The sequence below is a fragment of the Siniperca chuatsi genome, linkage group LG13, assembly GCF_020085105.1.
Source record: "Siniperca chuatsi isolate FFG_IHB_CAS linkage group LG13, ASM2008510v1, whole genome shotgun sequence".
Lineage (NCBI taxonomy): Eukaryota > Metazoa > Chordata > Actinopteri > Centrarchiformes > Sinipercidae > Siniperca > Siniperca chuatsi.
In genome coordinates this window covers 1,931,942-1,950,370 of record NC_058054.1, presented here as the reverse complement: position 1 = coordinate 1,950,370, position 18,429 = coordinate 1,931,942, and the positions used below count along the sequence as shown (strand labels likewise).

Genomic DNA, 18,429 nt, shown 5'->3' with positions numbered 1-18,429 from the left:
CCTTCTCCTCACCTACCCCCTCTCCTCACCTGCCCCCCCTCTCCTCACCTGCCCCCCTTCTCCTCACCTGCCCCCCCTCCTCACCTGCCCCCTCTCCTCACCTGCCCCCTCTCCTCACCTGCCCCCTTCTCCTCACCTGCCCCCCCCTCTCCTCACCTGCCCCCCTCTCCTCACCTGCCCCCTTCTCCTCACCTGCCCCCTTCTCCTCACCTGCCCCCTCTCCTCACCTGCCCCCTCTCCTCACCTGCCCCCTCTCCTCACCTGCCCCCCTCTCCTCACCTGCCCCCTTCTCCTCACCTGCCCCCTTCTCCTCACCTGCCCCCTCTCTCCTGCCCCCTCTCTCCTCACCCCCTCTCCTCACCTGCCCCCCCCTCCTCACCTCTCCTCACCTACCCCCCTCTCCTCTCACCTGCCCCCTCTCCTCACCTGCCCCCCTCCTCACCTGCCCCCTTCTCCTCACTGCCCCCTCTCCTCACCTGCCCCCTCCTCACCTGCCCCCCCTCCTCACCCCCCTCTCCTCACCTGCCCCCTCTCCTCACCTGCCCCTCTCCTCACCTGCCCCCCCCTCCTCACCTGCCCCCCTCTCCCACCCCCCCTCCTCACCTGCCCCCCCTCCTCACCTGCCCCCCCTCCTCACCTGCCCCCCTCTCCTCACCTGCCCCCTCTCCTCACCTGCCCCCTCTCCTCACCTGCCCCCTCCTCACCTGCCCCCTCTCCTCACCTGCCCCCCCTCCTCACCTGCCCCCTCTCTCCACCTGCCCCCTCCTCACCTGCCCCCCTCCTCACCTGCCCCTCTCCTCACCTGCCCCCTCTCCTCACCTACCCCCTCTCCTCACCTACCCCCCTCCTCACCCCCTCACCTGCCCCCTCTCACCTGCACCTTATGCATTTCTTTAAGTTCTGTTTGGTTTTAAACGTAACTTTAACAGTTTTGACAACAGTTTGTAATCGCGTGTAAATACACAGAGGTTTGGTGCTGGTTGAATTTGAAAGACGAGTTCATTGAATTCATTTTGTGTAAAAACAATGAAAAGTGCTCCACGGTTTGGTCACATTGACGTCTGTTGTGCTGACTGTGTGAAGAGCTTTGAAAAAGTGAACTCGTAGAGAGAAATGCGGCATTACCAGGGGTTTAAAGTCAACGTGGCCTTTTCAGAGGTAGAAACACATTCATGTAAACAGTGAAATACGGACTCAGATCCTCCGTGCGGTCCAGCTTTCGTGTGAAGGTGTCGGCGGCAGCAGAGGCTGCAGCCAGAGCGGACACATGAAAAAGCTCATTTTGCCACCGCACTCGATTTACCTGAGAGTCATTTGAATGGTTTGTTTCCGCGCTGCAGGAAGACATTTGCATCTCAGAGGCTTCAAACAGGCCGCCGGGTTCGCTGTCTGTCCGTCTTTACGGCGCTCTGCTGCCTGCAGCACAAACCGCCCACAGGAGCCCGCAGGGTGGACGTGTAGTCCAGGAGAGGAGGGTTGCAGGTTTGAATCCCAGGGGGAGATCTGGTAAAGAGGTTTTTACCTGAACTGGCTGTTTATTTTATTGTTCATTTTATTGCTTTTATGTATGTTATTTCTTTATATTTCGTCATTCACTGTGGTGTTTAGTTTCTCTTGTTGTGAAGCACTTTGTACTTTGTTTTGATAAGTGCTCTATAAATAAAGTTTTATTATATTACTAGACGTCAGTCTAGTACAAGAGGGAACCAGGACAGATGCAGCCGGACAGATAAACAATGAGCTGAAACTCTGTCAGTCCATACATTAATATCCATTATAGCTGCTTTAAAATTAATGTTGGTCGTTTCATATGAAAGTATGTAAAGCTAAAAGAGTATAAATGTGAGGGTGGACATATTACCAAATATCTGTAAACTTCACACAGACAAATAACCGGTTGGACAGCAGAAGAGAAGAGAAGTGAAGACTCGTCCCTGGTAAGGATTCGCATGTAAAGATACTTAATGCATCACAAACTTTCAGTATTTAAAGTCATATTCAACAACGTTTCATCTCAGCTGTTTCCTGCTGCACTGGAGCTGGTTTTTAACTGGCCGACGCGAGAAACTCCTCCAGAGTCCGTAGCGATCAGGAATCTTTCTGTCAAAATCAAGATGCATTCTGATAATAACACAGATAACAAAGAACGAAGCAGGACAGGGACCGTCTCCGTACCCAGAGACCGAGACTCCGGTATAAACGGATTCCAGCAGGAGTAATGTGCACGTTCCTGACACCAGTAACACCAGTGTGACTCTTTAACTCTGCAGCTCTTACCTGCAGAAAATGTGAGTAACGTTTATTTTCTATTGTGAGAGTTTAAATGATTTTTCATGAAAAGGTTCAGGTATATCTCCGCAGCAGCCAGTTCACGCTGTTCACTACAGGTTTGTCAACAGGAACATATCCGCTTCCTGTTTTTAAAGTGGTTTTTTTAAAATTTGCTTTGAGGTTTTAAAAACATTAATAAATGTAAAAGACTTTTTATATTGACGTGTACTGAATTACCTTTTATTGTCCTGTAGTAATAGCCGATGTAAAAAAGCTCTGATAACATAGTAACATAGGTTCAAATATGTCCATGGCACCCAGTTAACATTGTTTTCTTGAACATGAAGACGATCTGAATAATTTGACTCCTGATACTGACGTGTGTGGACCTACATTTTATTGTTCGCTGGAGAAATCATTAACCAATAAACAATAAATAAATGTTGTTATTCCTCATGTGGCCTTCTTTACCTCCTGCAGCTACGTTTCCTCTTCCAGAACCTTCCAGGTCAGTCGTTACTCATGCACTTCACGATCTTTCTGGGGGGAAACCTTTATTTGTTGAGGCAGTCCAAGAAGATGGAGGCCACATTTTTACTGATTAACCCAAAATAAAGAAACCCTCAAGGTGATCGGCACGTTAGCACAGAAACTTCACGGCTCAGAATCCCTCCAAATGTTCGCGGCAGAGAGTCGCTAGCCGAGGTTCGCCGGCATCCAGTTCACGGGGAACAACCGGAGACGCTCTCGGTGGTCACGTGACCGACAGACAGCAGAACGCGCCGCTTGGCCAGTTGTTCGTGAGCTTTCAGTAGCTTTCTCTAGCTCAAATAAGAAAAGGTAAAGAGAAGTTTTGTTGTGGTAAAACTCCACACAACAAAACGAAAAGCTTGCAGCGTTTCTTTATTGTTTCAGTGTCACATCCTGGCTCTGTCCCTCCCTCCAGCCGCACTTCCACTTCCCCCACTCGTTGCCATTTCCCACCTGTCCCAGTCACCTGACTTCCACCTGCTCACCTGTTTCCACTTTCCCTCACCAGCCCTGCAGTATAGAACCGGCCTGTTTCCTGCTGAACTGTCCATGTTGCTCAACCCTCTCGCTCCACACCCGGGGCGTTTGAGTCTCCTCTTCGGTAATTAATCACTTCCTGTCTGTCTGCATTGCTGCTTCACTCACCTTGTTTTTGACAAATTCTGATCAGAAAAAAATTCAAGTCTAAAGATTTTGAGAGAAACAAACTGAAGAACTGGAGCAACCTCCTGATGAACATTCACAAACATAACTTCCACATGTAGACTGCAGCAGCTCTGTGAGGCTGTACCTCTTAAAGCCGTGTTTCGAGCTTTATGCTCACAATGACAAATGCTAACATGCCGATGTTCAGCATGTTCACCATCTTTGTTTAGCATGTTTGCTAATTAGCCCTACGCGCAGAGCGCAGCCGAGGCTGATGGGAGCGTCAGCAGCTCTGCAGGTCAGAAACCAAAGCGCCGGACGCGTCAACGTGTCGACCTGATGGTGGCGCTAGATGGAAAGTCAGAGGATCAGCAGAGTGATTACAGTTCATCCTGAGGGGAGCACGAACCATGAAGCACGTCTCATCGCAGTCCATAACTGACCGAGCGACAGAAACAACATGGCTGAAAATGCTGGTTCTGTCTTTTTTATTTAGGTTCAGTGACGTTTTTACGGTCTCGGCATTGCAACACCCCCGTGATATTCAATTTTAATAGTTATATATATATATCTCTAGGGTTACATGCCATGTGGAATATGATGGTGTGTCCCCTTTAGTTATTTAATTTATAGCAGAGGAAGAAGTATTCAGATCGTTTCCTTTAGTAAAAGCAGCAATGCTGTAATGTGAACAATATTCTGTTACAAGTAAAAATCACTGTGAAACTACCTAACTGCATACAGAGCAGTTAAAACTGGCTCCATTACTGACGCACTGCTAACGCAGTGTGTAATACACCTACATCATTTTACTGTGTTTTTACTCATTCGGATTTGGACTTTTCCTTGTAACGCAGTACTTTTACACTGTTGTGCTTTTACTTAAGTAAAGGTTATTCATTCCACCGCTGGTAATTATGTCGTGGTGTTACTCGCGCTTAGCAACAGTTGATAGACCTTCTGTTGTGACCTTTGACCTCTAGGACAAAGGCCCTCACACACACACACACACACACACACACACACGCAGGAATCATAGAGGATGACATAATAACCATTCGTGTAAATGCTCCGCTGCGTTTGGTTTCAGATGACGATCAGCGGACTGTTTCAAACCATCTGAATCGGTGGCATTCAGGTGACGGCGGGAGAAACGGCCGCTGCTCGCCGCCGAGCCGCTCGCCGGACCGGACGGAGAGAGACGGCGTGGGAGAGGAACAACGGTGTGATTCTGGGCCGCCGCTTCGTGCCGTCAGCAGCCACAATAGCTCCGTTGTTGAAGCTCCAACACGCTGATTCACCGGAGTGACGGCGGGTCAGCTGACGGAGGAAACTGTTGAACAACACACACTCCGTCCCAACGGGGTCCTCACACACACACACACACACACACACACACTGTTGTACCATTCAGATGAGACAATGCACAGACCTTGTTCACTGTGTGTGTGTGTGTGTCGGGATATCGTAAACCAACACTGGTCTATTATACAAATGATTTGATTTTACGCGTGTGACACTCTGCTCTTCGTGCAGCGAAAGTGAGATTTACCACCATGTAGGAATCCATGCTACAACCACAGACGTTACTTGGCTCTGATTGGCTGGCAGGTGTTCGTTGTGAAGTGGGAGGAGTTATTTCAGGCGTCCGGGGTTCCTGCGGTAAAAGTCCCTGTTATCAGCCTACTAACGCCTCTAAAATTCACTATTTAACATGCTGCGTCTTGTTTCTTTAATAAACACAAAGGCAGAAATGTAAAGAGTCAGGTTCTTGACAAGAGGAGGAAGTATTCAGGTCCTTAATCCAGTAAAAGTATCAAGTTAAAATCCTGCACGCAAACCCTTACTTAAGGAAAAGTATAGAAGTATTACCAGCAAAAGGACTTTGTTGTCTTTAACACACACATTGTTTAGCACAAGTCATCTGTCAGCACAGGAAGTTCTGGACAGTTCTGTCTACTGCTAACAATTCGTAAACTTTGATAATAAAGTAGGTCCAGTTAGCTTGGACTTAGCTTCGAGGTCTCCATCATCCGCCTGACTCTCGGGTGATTAGCTTGTTAGCTAACAAGATGCAACATTTAAATCAGACAGGCCTGGAGAGTTTTTCTCTCTGCTGTGCTAGCAGTTTGCGCCCGCTTCCGGTCTTTGTGCTAAGCTAGGCTAAACGTGCTGTGTACCCATCTCTGCACAAAGATTACACCGATGCTGAAAATCAGCTACGCGTTTGTTATTTTGCTTTCTTGAGGATGATCTGGTGGTGTTAAAACAAAGAGGCATGTTTCCTAAACTTCCCTCGGTGTCGGCCCGCGTTCGGCAGCGCGACGCCCGGAGCGTGTCCACCTCCACACGAACACCGAGACGCTGCAGGATTTATCCGTCCATCTGCATCGTAACCTGCAGTGTGTGAGCCGGGCCCGGGCGCTGCCGTCTGACACTGTAATGTGATTACCGCACATGTCATGTCAGTTTTCATCCCGATCTGGACAACATGCTCATAATTAATCTTGGCATAAATCTGGACTTTGGCAGCCTGAGCCTGTGACACATGTTGCAACACACACACACACACACACACACACAAACACGCAGTGGTGTTTCCATCACTTTTCGGGGACATTACATTGACTTACATTCATTCCTTGGAGACTCACCCTAACCCCAATCATACGTGCCTGAACCTGACCTTAAACCAAAAGGTTAAACCGACTAAAAATTCAAAGATTTACGTTATGGGGACTCGATTTTGTCCCCATGAGGAAGGCAAGTCCCCACAATGTGACTGTGTAAACATATTTGTCCCCACAACATCAGTAATACCCGCCCACACACACACACACACACACAGGCACACACATACACAACCATAGTGTAAATACACAAATACGAGGCTTAAACACTCATAGCTGCACAAAAAAACATACACACTGTAATTCTCACATGGTCTTATTACACACACACACACACACACACACACACACACACACACACACACAGTTATTACACACACACACACACACACAGCATGCAGCTCAGACGCTCGTCATGAGCATTAACGCAGCCAGTCTGGCTCTTGGTTACATCACATTTACTGAAAACATGAAAACTTGTTCAAATAAAAACACAGCAAAGAAGTAAAACAAACTAAAAATGAGTAATCCAGCGACAAAGTCCTTTTGTCTGAAGTGATAAAAAGTCATTCGAGTTTAAAATGAGCTGCATAACTGGACCAGATGAACGTCATTTACATGTGCAATGAACTGAGCAAGAGCGCCAATAATCCAACATCCATCTGTAGTAAAAGCACATTTTTAATTCTGTGTTTGAACGACGCATTTATACGCTCGTGTCGCAACACCGGCGGGGGGAAGCTCCAGAGCTCTGCCTGCCGCCGAGCAAGGCACCACGTGGCAGGAAACCGCCAACCTGGATCTGCCCGAAGATCGAGCAGTCCACCTGCCGATCAGCTCGCTCTGTCCCGTTCGATCAATCTAAAGGAAGAAACGACCATTCCCAGTTCTGCAGGGGATGGATAGATAGATAGATAGATAGATAGATAGATAGATAGATAGATAGATAGATAGATGTAAATACACAGCGACATTCACCCAGTCCTGACATGAAATTAAATTGACGAGGATAAAAACACAATAAAGCATAATTCCTTGTGAGGAAGGATCGTGTCAGTCTGTTTGACCCGAAGTCACTAAACTGGACACTGATCATTAACATCTCTGCAATACTTAAATAACTGTGCAATATTCTGTGTATTACTCCTGTGCAATATTTAGTTTTCCCATGTTAGTTTTTCCTATTTATGGATATTGATATTATATACCTCCATTACTGCTGTGCAATATCTTAATAATCTCAATAAGCTGCACTTAACTCGACAGTACATGCACCTCTGCTTATTAATTATACTGTATTATCGTCATCAACCGGTAAACCCACTTGGTACTTCACACTTAGTTTATCTTATACTTATACCCACCTGGTACTCAATTTACTTTCTGACCTGTTTTATAGTTTTATAGTGTTTATAGTGTATCATATTGTTTGCTAGCACTTTCTCCTGTGTGCACTGACGTAAAGACGAGCTGCTGTAACAAAGAGTTTCCCTTCAGGATCAATAAAGGATTTCTGATTCCTGTAAAGAGCTTTCACACATCTGTTTTTGTTCAGATGAATCAAACGAGATGTTGATCGGTGCGCTTCAGAGGAGCTGGCAGGTGGATGCTGTTACCTTTTGGACAGAGCCAGGCTAGCTGTTTCCCCCCGTTTCCAGTCTTTGTGCTAAGCTAAGCTAACCAGCTGCTGCCTGCAGCGAACAGACACGAGAGCGGCGTCGATCTGAACGTCCGCCTCTCGGCGCGAAGGAGGAGAAGAGGATTTCCTCCTGGCTGCGAATGCGTCGTTGCCTCGTGTCAGTATGAATGTGATTTTAAGAGGTTTCAGATTTAAAAACGACAATCCAAGAAAAGTGCTAATTCTCGCAGCTTCCCAAAGCTGGTGTGATGAAAATAAGAGCAGCAGGGCTTCGTCGCCTCTCTGACGGCAGCAGATGTTGTGTTTGAAGCTGAAACTATGAAACCACTCTGTTTCCTCTGGGGGGGGGAGGGGGACGGACACTTTGTACCTGTTTGGCGCCATAAAGTGACGAAGCAGATTTCCCTCCGGTTCACGCCACGTCCACGTTACGTACGCCGTACAGACCGATATTAAAAGGAGCCATGTGGTACAAACTGTTTCAAGTTCGAGACGTTTGGAAGTTCAACAAACCGGCTGCGGATCAACCTTCGCTGGCGCTTACGTCAAAATAAAAGCGAGCAGCTGTTGTACAAATATGAAACATGATGTTTATTTTTTTATTTCCATTCATCTGGTGCAGCCTCGCCAGGCTTCCATCTTGGAATAACGTGAGATTTTCCTGCTCTTCGAACGAAGTGTAAAAATTTCTCCAATCGCCCGGAGAACGTTCTGACCCAGGACGGCGCTCCGTCCCGCCATGTGCTGGCCGGTGGCGTGAGAGCAGAGCAGACCTCTCCTTCTGTACTTTCATACGGCGAGCCCGAGACTCAAAGGCGAGGTCATTCATTAAACATGACCGTCTAAAAATAAAGGCCTCCTCCTTTAATCTGGGCCAGAGCTGCGAGAGGTTTGCATCAGCACACGAGAGAGACGCCGCCGTGAGAGACGAAAAGAGACGAAGAGGGACGCTTCACACGGGGAGGAGGAGGAGGATGTTTCATCTTCATCGTCACTGCCCGACCTCTGACCTCTCTGACCTTCATATTTTATATCATCAGTCGTGCAGCAGGAAACTCTTTGTAATGAGCGCTGATTGATCACGACACATTTAGGTGACGTACACGCTGCGATTCTACAAAAAAATAAAAATTACACTAAACTGTAAAGCTGCTTTTTTAAAAACGTTTTATTACATGACGACATGTAGTGACACAAAAAAAACAAATCAAACACTGGAGTATGAGCACAGTAACCGACTTACACATAACGTAACGGGCGACATGCATCAAATCGACATCGACAAAATATATCTCAACCAAACCCCACACAAATAAATAGGAAAATAAAACAACACAATCCCACTCCATCATTACAGGAGGGCAACCTGCAGTTCAGTCCAGCGGGACAACAACAATGTAATAAATAAAAGTTATATTTTCTGATTCATCTGCTGCATCACTTGGATATTAGGTATGTAAGCACAATGCATTCTTGTGGCTGCTTATTCGAGAATTAAATTATCCAAATTCTTATACCCAGTTTGGTTTGGAAAAGGAACGAGGGGGCGAACGAGCTTTTGGCTACTGTTGTACCCATAAATAATATACATTTTTAATGAGTGTTGGGCCAGAGGAATAGTTTTGTCCGGGACTGTTGTTAAACCACAAAGTTTCTTAAAGTCACCATCTGTTTCGTCCCGCGCTCTAAAACCCCACGCTGTAGGAATATTAGTCGTTGTTGTTTCACTCTGCTGCTGATAGAATAAAGTTCAAACCATCACTTTAATGTTTTTATTTGGTGAAATCACAAATATAAAAACAGACAAACAAACGGAGAAATTCACCAACGCTTCACTTACTCCAAGCTCCACCTCGCCTCCTTTTACTCTGCCCACCTTCCAGCTCCTCTTCGTTCGGGCCTTCACCTGCCGGCCCACCTGTGGGCGGAGCCATTATTAAGGACACGCAGGTCATGTGATGAGTCTGGGGGATTTGGGGGGTTTTAATGACACGAAGAGGAGTTTAGACACAAATTATACGTCATGCATACGTAAAGGCGGATTCTGACATTTTCCAAAGATCTTTTAAAGGAAAAGTTTGACATTTTTGGGAGGCGGGGTTTGTTCTTGTCTGGGACCAGTTACTTCCTGGAGTCTCTGCTGGTTACCTGGCAACCGGTGGCGGCGAAAGAAACAGTTCCCCCGATGAAACAGATTAAAAGGAGACGTAACGTGTTGATCGGCGAGCTCTGGAGGTGCTGGCGGATTCTGCTGCCTTTGCACGGAGCCAGGCTAGCTGTTTCCCTTTGCTTCCAGTCTTTATGCTAAGCTAAGCTAACCAGCTGCTGTCGATCTCCACATCCGACTTTTTTCCAGAAGGCGAATAAAAGTAATTCCCAAAATGTCAAACTGTTATATATAATAAAGAGACTTCAGCATTTCTGTTTACAGTCCTGTCTTCTTCGTCATCCATCACCCCTCCTCTTCCTCACGCTTTCCCCTCCTCTTCCTCCATTTTCTTAACGGTCCTGTTTTCTTCATCCAAACTCTCACCTCTCCTGTCTTTTTACAGTCTTTGTCCATGTTTTACAAAACCGTCCTCTTCGTCCAACTTTTACCTCGCCTCCTCTCCCTCCTTCAATCACATTTAACCACCTCCTCTTCTTCATCTCGCGTCTCCCTCTTCGTTGTGGAAATGATCTGCCTCCCCCCTTTTTTTATTTTCTTAAAGTTTTACAATCGTGTGTTTATATATTTGGCCCTCTAGTCCATCTCCTCCTCCTCCTCCTCTTCCTCCAGCTTCCATCTCTCCTCCTCCTCTTCCTCTACCTGCCTTTAACCTCTTCATCTTACAATCCCACTTTCACCTCATCTTCCTCTCTCTCTCTCTCTCTCTCCTCTTGCTTTCTTTTCTCAGACTTTCACCTTCCCTTTCTCTTAATCCAAAAGTTTGTTCTTCCTCCTCCCCCCCTGACCCTCCTCTTCTTCCTCGGTCTCGTAGGTGAGCTGAATCATTGGGCGGCAGGTTGGAGGGGTAGGTCTTTTGGAAATCACATGGTTCACATTTGCTGCTCTGTGAGACGCCATTTTGGAGGAAAGTTTGGAATTTGTAGACCTGGGGAGGAGGAGGAGGAGGAGGAGGAGGAAGAAGAAGAAGGAGGAAGGAGGGAGAAAAGAGGAGAAGGAGGAAAAAAGAGGAAGTGGAAGAAAAAGAGAGGAGGGATTTACACTGAGGGAAGTTTGACACGAATGCACAACGCAGGCTGTGCTGGGAATAATACACAAGCGTGCGTGCCAGTGCGGGATAAATCAGTCTGGGCTTGGCACGGCTTGAGTTGAGGTGTGCCACCAGGCTGGACTTTGAAGTTCATTTATTTAAAAAAAAAAAATCAGGAATAACCATCAAAGCTCCGCAGCGGATCATTCCCCTCCACCGCAGCGGCAGCGGCGGTCAGCTCATGCGTGCATGCACCGCCTTGGCACTCAGCCTGCACGGAAACTTGAGCGTTTTTTAAACGGAGTTTGGCACACGGCAGGTCCCAGTTGGCGAAAGCTAGATCTCCACCTTCCGTGTGTCGCCACCGCGGGAAGCCTTGCGCGGTGCACGCCGGGGCAGGGAGCCTCTCTGTCGGGGTACTACAGCACGGAGAGTCGGTAACGGACGGCGCCTCTTTCTGGCTCCCGCTCGCTTTCCGTGATATTACTTTTAACCGGGACTCCTGCCCGGGGGTTCGTGTTAGTTAGCCCCCCCCCCCCTCCACCACCGGAGACGTGGAGTTGTTGTTCTCGTCGGACCTGACAGTTAGTTTGGAGGTTTGTTTGGCTCGGAGGGGAACTTGCTGTCGTCGTGGAGGGGTTTTCTCCGGACTTGGAGCGGTGACAGCGGGGTCTAACTGGCAGGATAATCGGTAAAAACCCGTCCTGTGTGGGGCTAACACAGAACTAGCTCCGTGCCGAGCCGAGCCGAGCCGAGCCATGCCAGTCAGAAAGAAAGGTAAGCCGCTCTCTCACTCTCACATATTAACTAGCAAGCTAGCACGGCTAACCGAAACTCAAACTGCGGCCACGTATAAAGAAACGCAGCACTTTTTTAAACAAACACGGACCGCACAGTAACACGGATATAAACCCGAGCTAAAGGCAGTCCACACGGCCCGCTTCGGCCTCACTGAGCCGTGCCGTGCCGTGCCGTGCCAGCCAGGTAAAGTGAGACAAAGTAGGGCTAGCCGGTTAGCCGCTGTTTGCTAACCAAGTTGTATGTGGGGCACCTTGTCTGGAGGCGAGCCCAACTAAAAATACACTCTTAATATTAATAATAAAACACGTAATTTAACTTTCACCGCGGCTTTCCTGAAGTGGGTTAACTGGAAAATTTGGGAGAATATTCTTAAGACATTAACACACTTTTTTTTTTTTTTTTTTTTTAAATAAATTTATCCTTGAAATTAAATCCTAAATTGTGTCAATAGTGCCAAATAGAGTTAATAGCAACCTAATTATACTTGGTAATTATATTTTAACTCCCATAGTGTCGCTACAGTGCTTTCACTGGGACACACAGTTCAGCTGTTAAGTTTAGTGTCTCTTCTGTTTTTTAGGAGCAGTTATATCCATATAAAGGCTATTTTAATAATCAGCTGATATGGCATTATTATCATTATTATTATTATTATTATTATTATTAGATTAATCACTTGGTCTGTGAAATGTCAGTAACAGTGAAAAATGTCCATCACAAGTTCCCAGAGCGATAATGTCACTTTTTGTCTGTTTGACCAAAAGATTAAAAACAGCAAAAGTGCACAAAATGACCTAAAAACCCCCCCACATTGTGTTTTTAAACTAGGTCACTTATTTAAATTACTGATTTGACCCATCAATTCAGTTACCTGCTAAAAATCTGGAGTTTTGTGTATTTTATTTGGCATCAAGAGGAAGTCAAATCGCACACGACTACAAAAATAAAACAGTAAAGTCCAAATTTGACTTCCTCCGAGCTCCCTGATGTAAAGATATCAAGTTAAACATCCAGAAAATCACATCCAAGCCGTAATCCGACCGTCCTTTCACAGTTGTGGTTACTTTTTCAGGCTGAAACTAACGATAATGATCCGCCAGCTACTTGTGTAGTTGATAAAATGTCAAAATATGCTTATTACGAGTTCCCAGAGCCCGAAGCGCCTGAAAGCATCAGAAGTTTTGACGCCCTATAAACCAAACGCTGCCCCGGTGCTTCTTTGCTGAGCCTGATACACTGAGCTTTTTATTTAGAGCTGATCTGCCAGTTGATCGACAGAAACATTTTGATAAAACGATTAATTGATTTCGAACATTATCTGGTTCCAGCTTCTGAAATGTGAGGATTTGCTTGTTTCCTGTGTTTCATATCGTAGCACGGCGAACATCTGTAATGCTCGGGGCTGTTTGGAGACATCGTCCGCAACTCGTTTCTGACAGTTTATAGACCAAACAATCAATCAATCCTCTTTCCAGGTCCTTAAAAAGTCAGTTTCATAACAACTGTTAGGCCTTAAAAGTCCTTAAATCATCTTGGACGTGTATTTATTGCTTTTAAACCTCATCGTAAGCATTTTATCTGATTTCCTTTTTTAGTTTTGGTTGAGTGAGAATCTGACCCGATGCTTCCCTCTGTGCTGAGCCTGATGCACTGACCTTTATACTTACCTGCTGGGGGGGGAAAAGTCAAACCAAACTCCATTTGTACTGACCTAAAACCTTCCCGCAGTCTTAAAGTTTGTTATTTAAAAGTATTCGGTGTTACACTCTGATATCTGCGTACAGCCAGTGCAGCTCAGCGTTTCAGCACTGAGGGATTATTGCAGCAGTAAAGCGTCCGCCGTCGGCGGCCGCTCTGCTCTGCCGTGCCGTATCCCCGACTCACCTCTGCCGCTTCCTCCTCCTGTCGCCCAGACGCACAGCGAGCCCTGCTGCTGCTGGAGGAGTACCGGGCCAAGCTGCAGCACGCCGAGGACCGGCAGCTCCGGCACTCCATCCAGAGGGTCATCGACATCTTCCAGAGCAACCTCTTCCAGGCTCTCATAGGTACGATCGCCTCTCTCTCTCTCTCTCTCTCTCTGTCTCTGATCCAGAAAACACTTAACCAAGGGTCACCACGCAGCCTGGAAAACTCCCGGGGGCTCCGTCGCGCAGCTCGCAGGCCATGGGAAGTCATGGAAAAATCCTGGAAAACAAGGAGCTGTCCTGAAAAAGTTTGATCAGGTCCTTAGTTATGCTGCCATAGATGTGACAAGACCACACGTTAATTTTAGAGACGTAAACTCGGCTGTAATAGGACAGAAACTGGGACCTAAATGAAAGAATACTGAGTTTCAGTACGATGGAAACACACAATTAAGAAACGGGTTTCATTTTTCACTTTTCTTTGACACATAAATATGATTTTACGTGACGTAACTGGCATCAGCGAGCGCGCGAACACCTGCCAGAGTGTCCCAGATGATCTGTGTTCAAACGTGGGGTTGTGGGTTTTAATCTCTCTCCCTCTCAGACGATCACATACGTATCTAGATACAAAGTCAAAAACAATACCTATAAAAAAAAAAAAAATGCACGATACGATATGCTCCCGATTCAGTGTCGCTAAAAAATAAATTCTTATTTCAAACGCTGATTGAGACGTAGGATGCCACCTGCCGCACCAGCAGTAGTAAAAGACGGGCCGTGACACGCTGGGTAACTGTTCTTCGTCCACTAAAATGCTGCTGATTGGATGCTGTTCACCTCGGTTACTTTCAGTAACGCTGCATGTGCTCGTGTCGCTGTAAATAAAGCAGCGCCCAGTCAGAAGTGGCGTCTGACGCCTCGCCTCGCTTCGTGCTGTCTGCTTCTGTCTGTAACTGCAGCGTGTGAAATTAGTAGTGAAGTGTGCGGCGCTGTTCTGCGATACCGCTACACGTGGAGAATCCAGGCAGTCTGACATTTCTTTCAGCGTCGGAAAGTTGTGAATGGTTTGAAGTGGCGGGTCGTGCACACGGGCCAGAGATTTATTTTGAAAAGCTCGGCTGTATTGATGCTTATTTTTCCTCCCAGTTTCATGCAGAATTTGGGTCGGATCTGTGTTTCTCTATCTAGGTAGCTGAATCGCTCGCTCTTGTTTCTGTGCGAACCGCTGATTTAATTAAGCATCGAAGGTCAAATATCTCCTGATAAATGTCAGTAAAGTGTTAACGGCTCCTGCCGACCTCTCCGACCCCGTCGTGTTTGTAGATCTGTCAGAAAGAGTCGGCCATCGTGGCTGCAGCCGTCCCCGTGTTTGTTTCTTCTGCGTGAGCCATCGCAGCGTGGCGAGAGGTCATAAAGTTCGCCGGTGTGTCGGTGTGACCGTCCGGGGGCTGAGAGTTAGAGCGCAAACAGCATCTGGTGGAAAAACCCTCTGAAGGAATCTGCTAAAGTCCTGGACAGATGAGCTCGGGTGGCTCGCTGTGATCTGTTACTGAAGAGGAGAGACCAGGAGGTCTGGGTCTCAAACCTCAGGTCTGTTTTGGTATCGAGCATCGAAAGCTGACATCAAGTGTCTGGTTAGATTCCTAATCTTGTTGATTTCCTCTTTGATCAGATAGTTCCTGATTTAAACGATCGCTTTTGTAAGTTTCAGTCAGCGTTATTTTAGAAGTTCTCGTATAGCTGCTTGTGTTTACGTTTAACATTTCGACAACTTGCGCTTCTTTTGTTCAATAAAAAAAAAGGGATTTTATTGTTTTTGATATTTCAGAATAAACGTATAGTTGAGTACTGAATAGCCGGTATCATATGGGCACTAGCCTTAGCAACCAGTGCATTTATTTGTGATTTCACAGAATTATAAGATGGAGGAATGCAAGATATTTGACATTTTTGCCAATGTCCGATAATTTGTACGGCAGTTTTGGCCGATACGGATTATTTCTGTTTAACAAAACCACAACGTGTCCAGTTTCAGAAGAGTTTATGGATTATAGAGCAGCTTAGGCTTGTGATATATGCGTACGTACAGACGAGCAGCTGCGATACAAGAAGAACTTTTCACCGGATTGTTTAGATTGTGTAATCTAGAAGTGCTAAGTCAAAGGCAGCTGGACTCGGTTTAGATAGTTTCACCTTTCATCCAAAAGGCAAACGTAGTTCACAAGTTATTTTGCGTTGGAGCGCTTACAAAGACCCGGATGACTGAGAATCTCCAGAGACATCAGGGCTGAATAACCCCTGAGATTTTACACGCAAACGTAACTAAACATGCGGGATTCGTGGAGGGTTACTATGTTCATGCTGACATCGTCATCAGACTTCCACCTTCTACAACACGTTGTTGTTGTTGTTGTTGTGGTTTGTTCACACCCTGATGGATTTCGCTATGAGGGGCTTAGATGCATCTTGTTGGCACGTAGGGTTAACTTCTGAAGACGCACGCGACCGACGCTGTGAAGGAACACCGCATATGCAGGAACGTAGCTATTGTGCGCAATGTGTAGTTAAAAGTATATAAAAGGCTTTAGTGGGCGAGGCAGTATCTGTGGTCCGGGGTTCCTGCAGTATCAGTCCTGTCCATGTGTCCCATAGACGGCGTCAGGTGACCGCCGCTTTGTCTCTCCCGATACTGATTTGATACCTAAACTTCAGCGCATCAGCCGATACTGAGCACGCATCTGATATAGGTGATCTTTTTTTTTTTTTTTTTTTTTTTTCATTTAAAATCTGTGAACTACGGATTCACCTGTGAGCAAAAGCTTTTTACAGCCGGTGCACACCAGACACCTGTTTGAAAGTTCGGAGAAAGATTAGTGGAAACACTTCTTTTCTCGTGTCCACTTAATGATCGCTCTGCTACTGTTTGTGTGACGTAACGCTAGGCGCTCTCAACGAACTCATGGAGAACTTTGCGTCCACCACTAACAGACATTCGGTAAGTGCCCTCCAAAACTGGACCTGCCCAGTATAACGGTAGGGTGGGTGGACGTGGTTTCCCCTCCATTTCAGTTCTGCACATAAAACCGCTGCCGACTCGACGGCTTAGTGCGACGTGAAAACAGAACGGCACATGTAGCAACAACATAGTAATTAATGCAGAGTAATTAACACGTATTTCATATGCTTTGTAGAGTCTGAATCAGTCCTGCAGCGTCACTGCCAACACTAACGAGCTGTGAGAGGATTAACGTTTATCACAGCGTCTCCACCACCTGCAGATGTTTGATGATCAGCTGACACCCCACACGCCGCCTGCCAGGGTTCCCATGCATCCTGAAACACCGGGAATTCTTTCTTTTTCCTATTTGACACAAAAGAGTAGAGCAACAGACAGGAAGTTTGATGGCAGAGAGAGAAAAAGGGATGACATGCAGCAAAGGTCCCTGTCCAGATTTGAACCCGACCTGGACTTCTTTAATGCAGCTTTCCGCTCAGAGAAGAGCGACAGAAACATCCTAGAAAACCACGAGTCCATCTGGAAAACGTTTCATAATGAACAATTTGATCGGGTTTGAATTGTCACAAGCTCACAAAAAAGAAAGAAGCCCGAAACAGCTGCCACCTGAAGTCGTACCTCCCACTTCCTGTCTTCACAGGTGTAATTGGTCTTTCTACTGGTTGCTGATTGGTTACGGTGTCCCTTAAATGTGCTCAGATAATGACTTAATGCAGTCTTATGTTTGTTGTAAATTAAAAGACCACAACATGATCAAGACGTGAGGTGACTCGCGGGCTTTTTCTAATTTATTTTGCGGTAAACAAACAAGCTCATTAGTTCAGGGAAGAAGTTTTTGAGACTCTTTCGGTGTCCTGTAGTGCGAGAGCTCATGAGCCTGCAGGAAAACCCTGTTATTTCTTTTCAGTTGTAATGAAAGTCTTTTACAGATGACGGGTTGCACAATATTTTTCCGCCACAAATTATCACACACACCTCAAGCGTCCCGGAGACTGAGCGTGAATCCTGTCATATTATCTGCATGGCGTAGATTTGAGCGTCTTGGCTGAAGGTTGGTTTCTGTACCCACCCGGTTCATCACAGTCCGTCCTGCCAAACAGCCCGATGAATGAAAGTCTGATAAATGGCAGCGTAACGAGACGGACAGCTCTAAACGATTTCCTGGTCTGTGGACACTTTGACAGTATTTGTCTTGCAGTGTCACTTAGTCACTGGGTTGGCCCTTTTATTGGTGTTTAGTGTCAGTCTGTCTGTGCGCTGGGCAGCAGACACATAACAGCAGAGTCTAAATATGTTTTATTTAACCCATTTGATTATGAAGTGATGATCCTGTGGTTTGACTTTATCCAGAAGTTGTTTTTACCGACAGAACGTTGGTTCACAGCCATGTTCGTGAGTTTAAACTCTTTTTATTTATTTTTTTAATTAAACTGGTTTATACGAAGACATGTCGGTTAATCTTCTCTCATTGTGAGAAAGAAGTCAACCCTGGAGGTTTCCAGCAGTCGGTGTTTGTGTTTTTGTGACGGGCTGTCACCTCGCCACCAGCTAACGGGATCAGAGTAAACCGAGCCGCTGCTGCAGGGTTAACGGACGCCGAGCAGCAGGAATGTGGTCCGATCTGTTTCCCAGGACTGACTGCCGTTTTATTTTGTGAGGTTTCTGTTTCTGCTTATACGCTGTTTTGGGTACGTTTTACACCTGTTGCTGCACAAACTGAGTGGAAATCCTGTCCTGCTGCCCCCCTCACTGTTAGAGGACTCCACTCCACCTGAAAGACTAAAAGGTAAAG

The 18,429-nt window shown here is 46.4% G+C and overlaps 1 protein-coding gene and 1 long non-coding RNA gene across 24 annotated transcripts in view; both read left to right on the top strand.

Annotated features, from left to right (window-relative positions):
• Positions 1-1,389: 1,389 nt before the first annotated feature.
• Positions 1,390-2,636, top strand: LOC122886996. Its single transcript, XR_006380453.1, has 3 exons — positions 1,390-1,506; positions 1,886-1,937; positions 2,019-2,636. It is a non-coding gene; the product is annotated as an uncharacterized LOC122886996 (long non-coding RNA).
• Positions 2,637-10,760: 8,124 nt separating this feature from the next.
• dlg1b (discs large MAGUK scaffold protein 1b) overlaps positions 10,761-18,429 on the top strand; it is a 127,303-nt gene continuing 119,634 nt past the window's right edge. For 7 of the 23 annotated variants that reach the window (XM_044219719.1, XM_044219716.1, XM_044219715.1 and 4 more), the window contains exons 1-2: positions 10,761-11,690; positions 13,628-13,759. In XM_044219719.1, coding sequence (XP_044075654.1) covers positions 11,672-11,690; positions 13,628-13,759 — 151 coding nt within the window. In that variant the 5' untranslated portion in view covers positions 10,761-11,671. The remainder of the gene's footprint in view (positions 11,691-13,627; positions 13,760-18,429) is intronic. The other 16 variants (XM_044219723.1, XM_044219704.1, XM_044219703.1 and 13 more) reach the window with 8 other exon arrangements.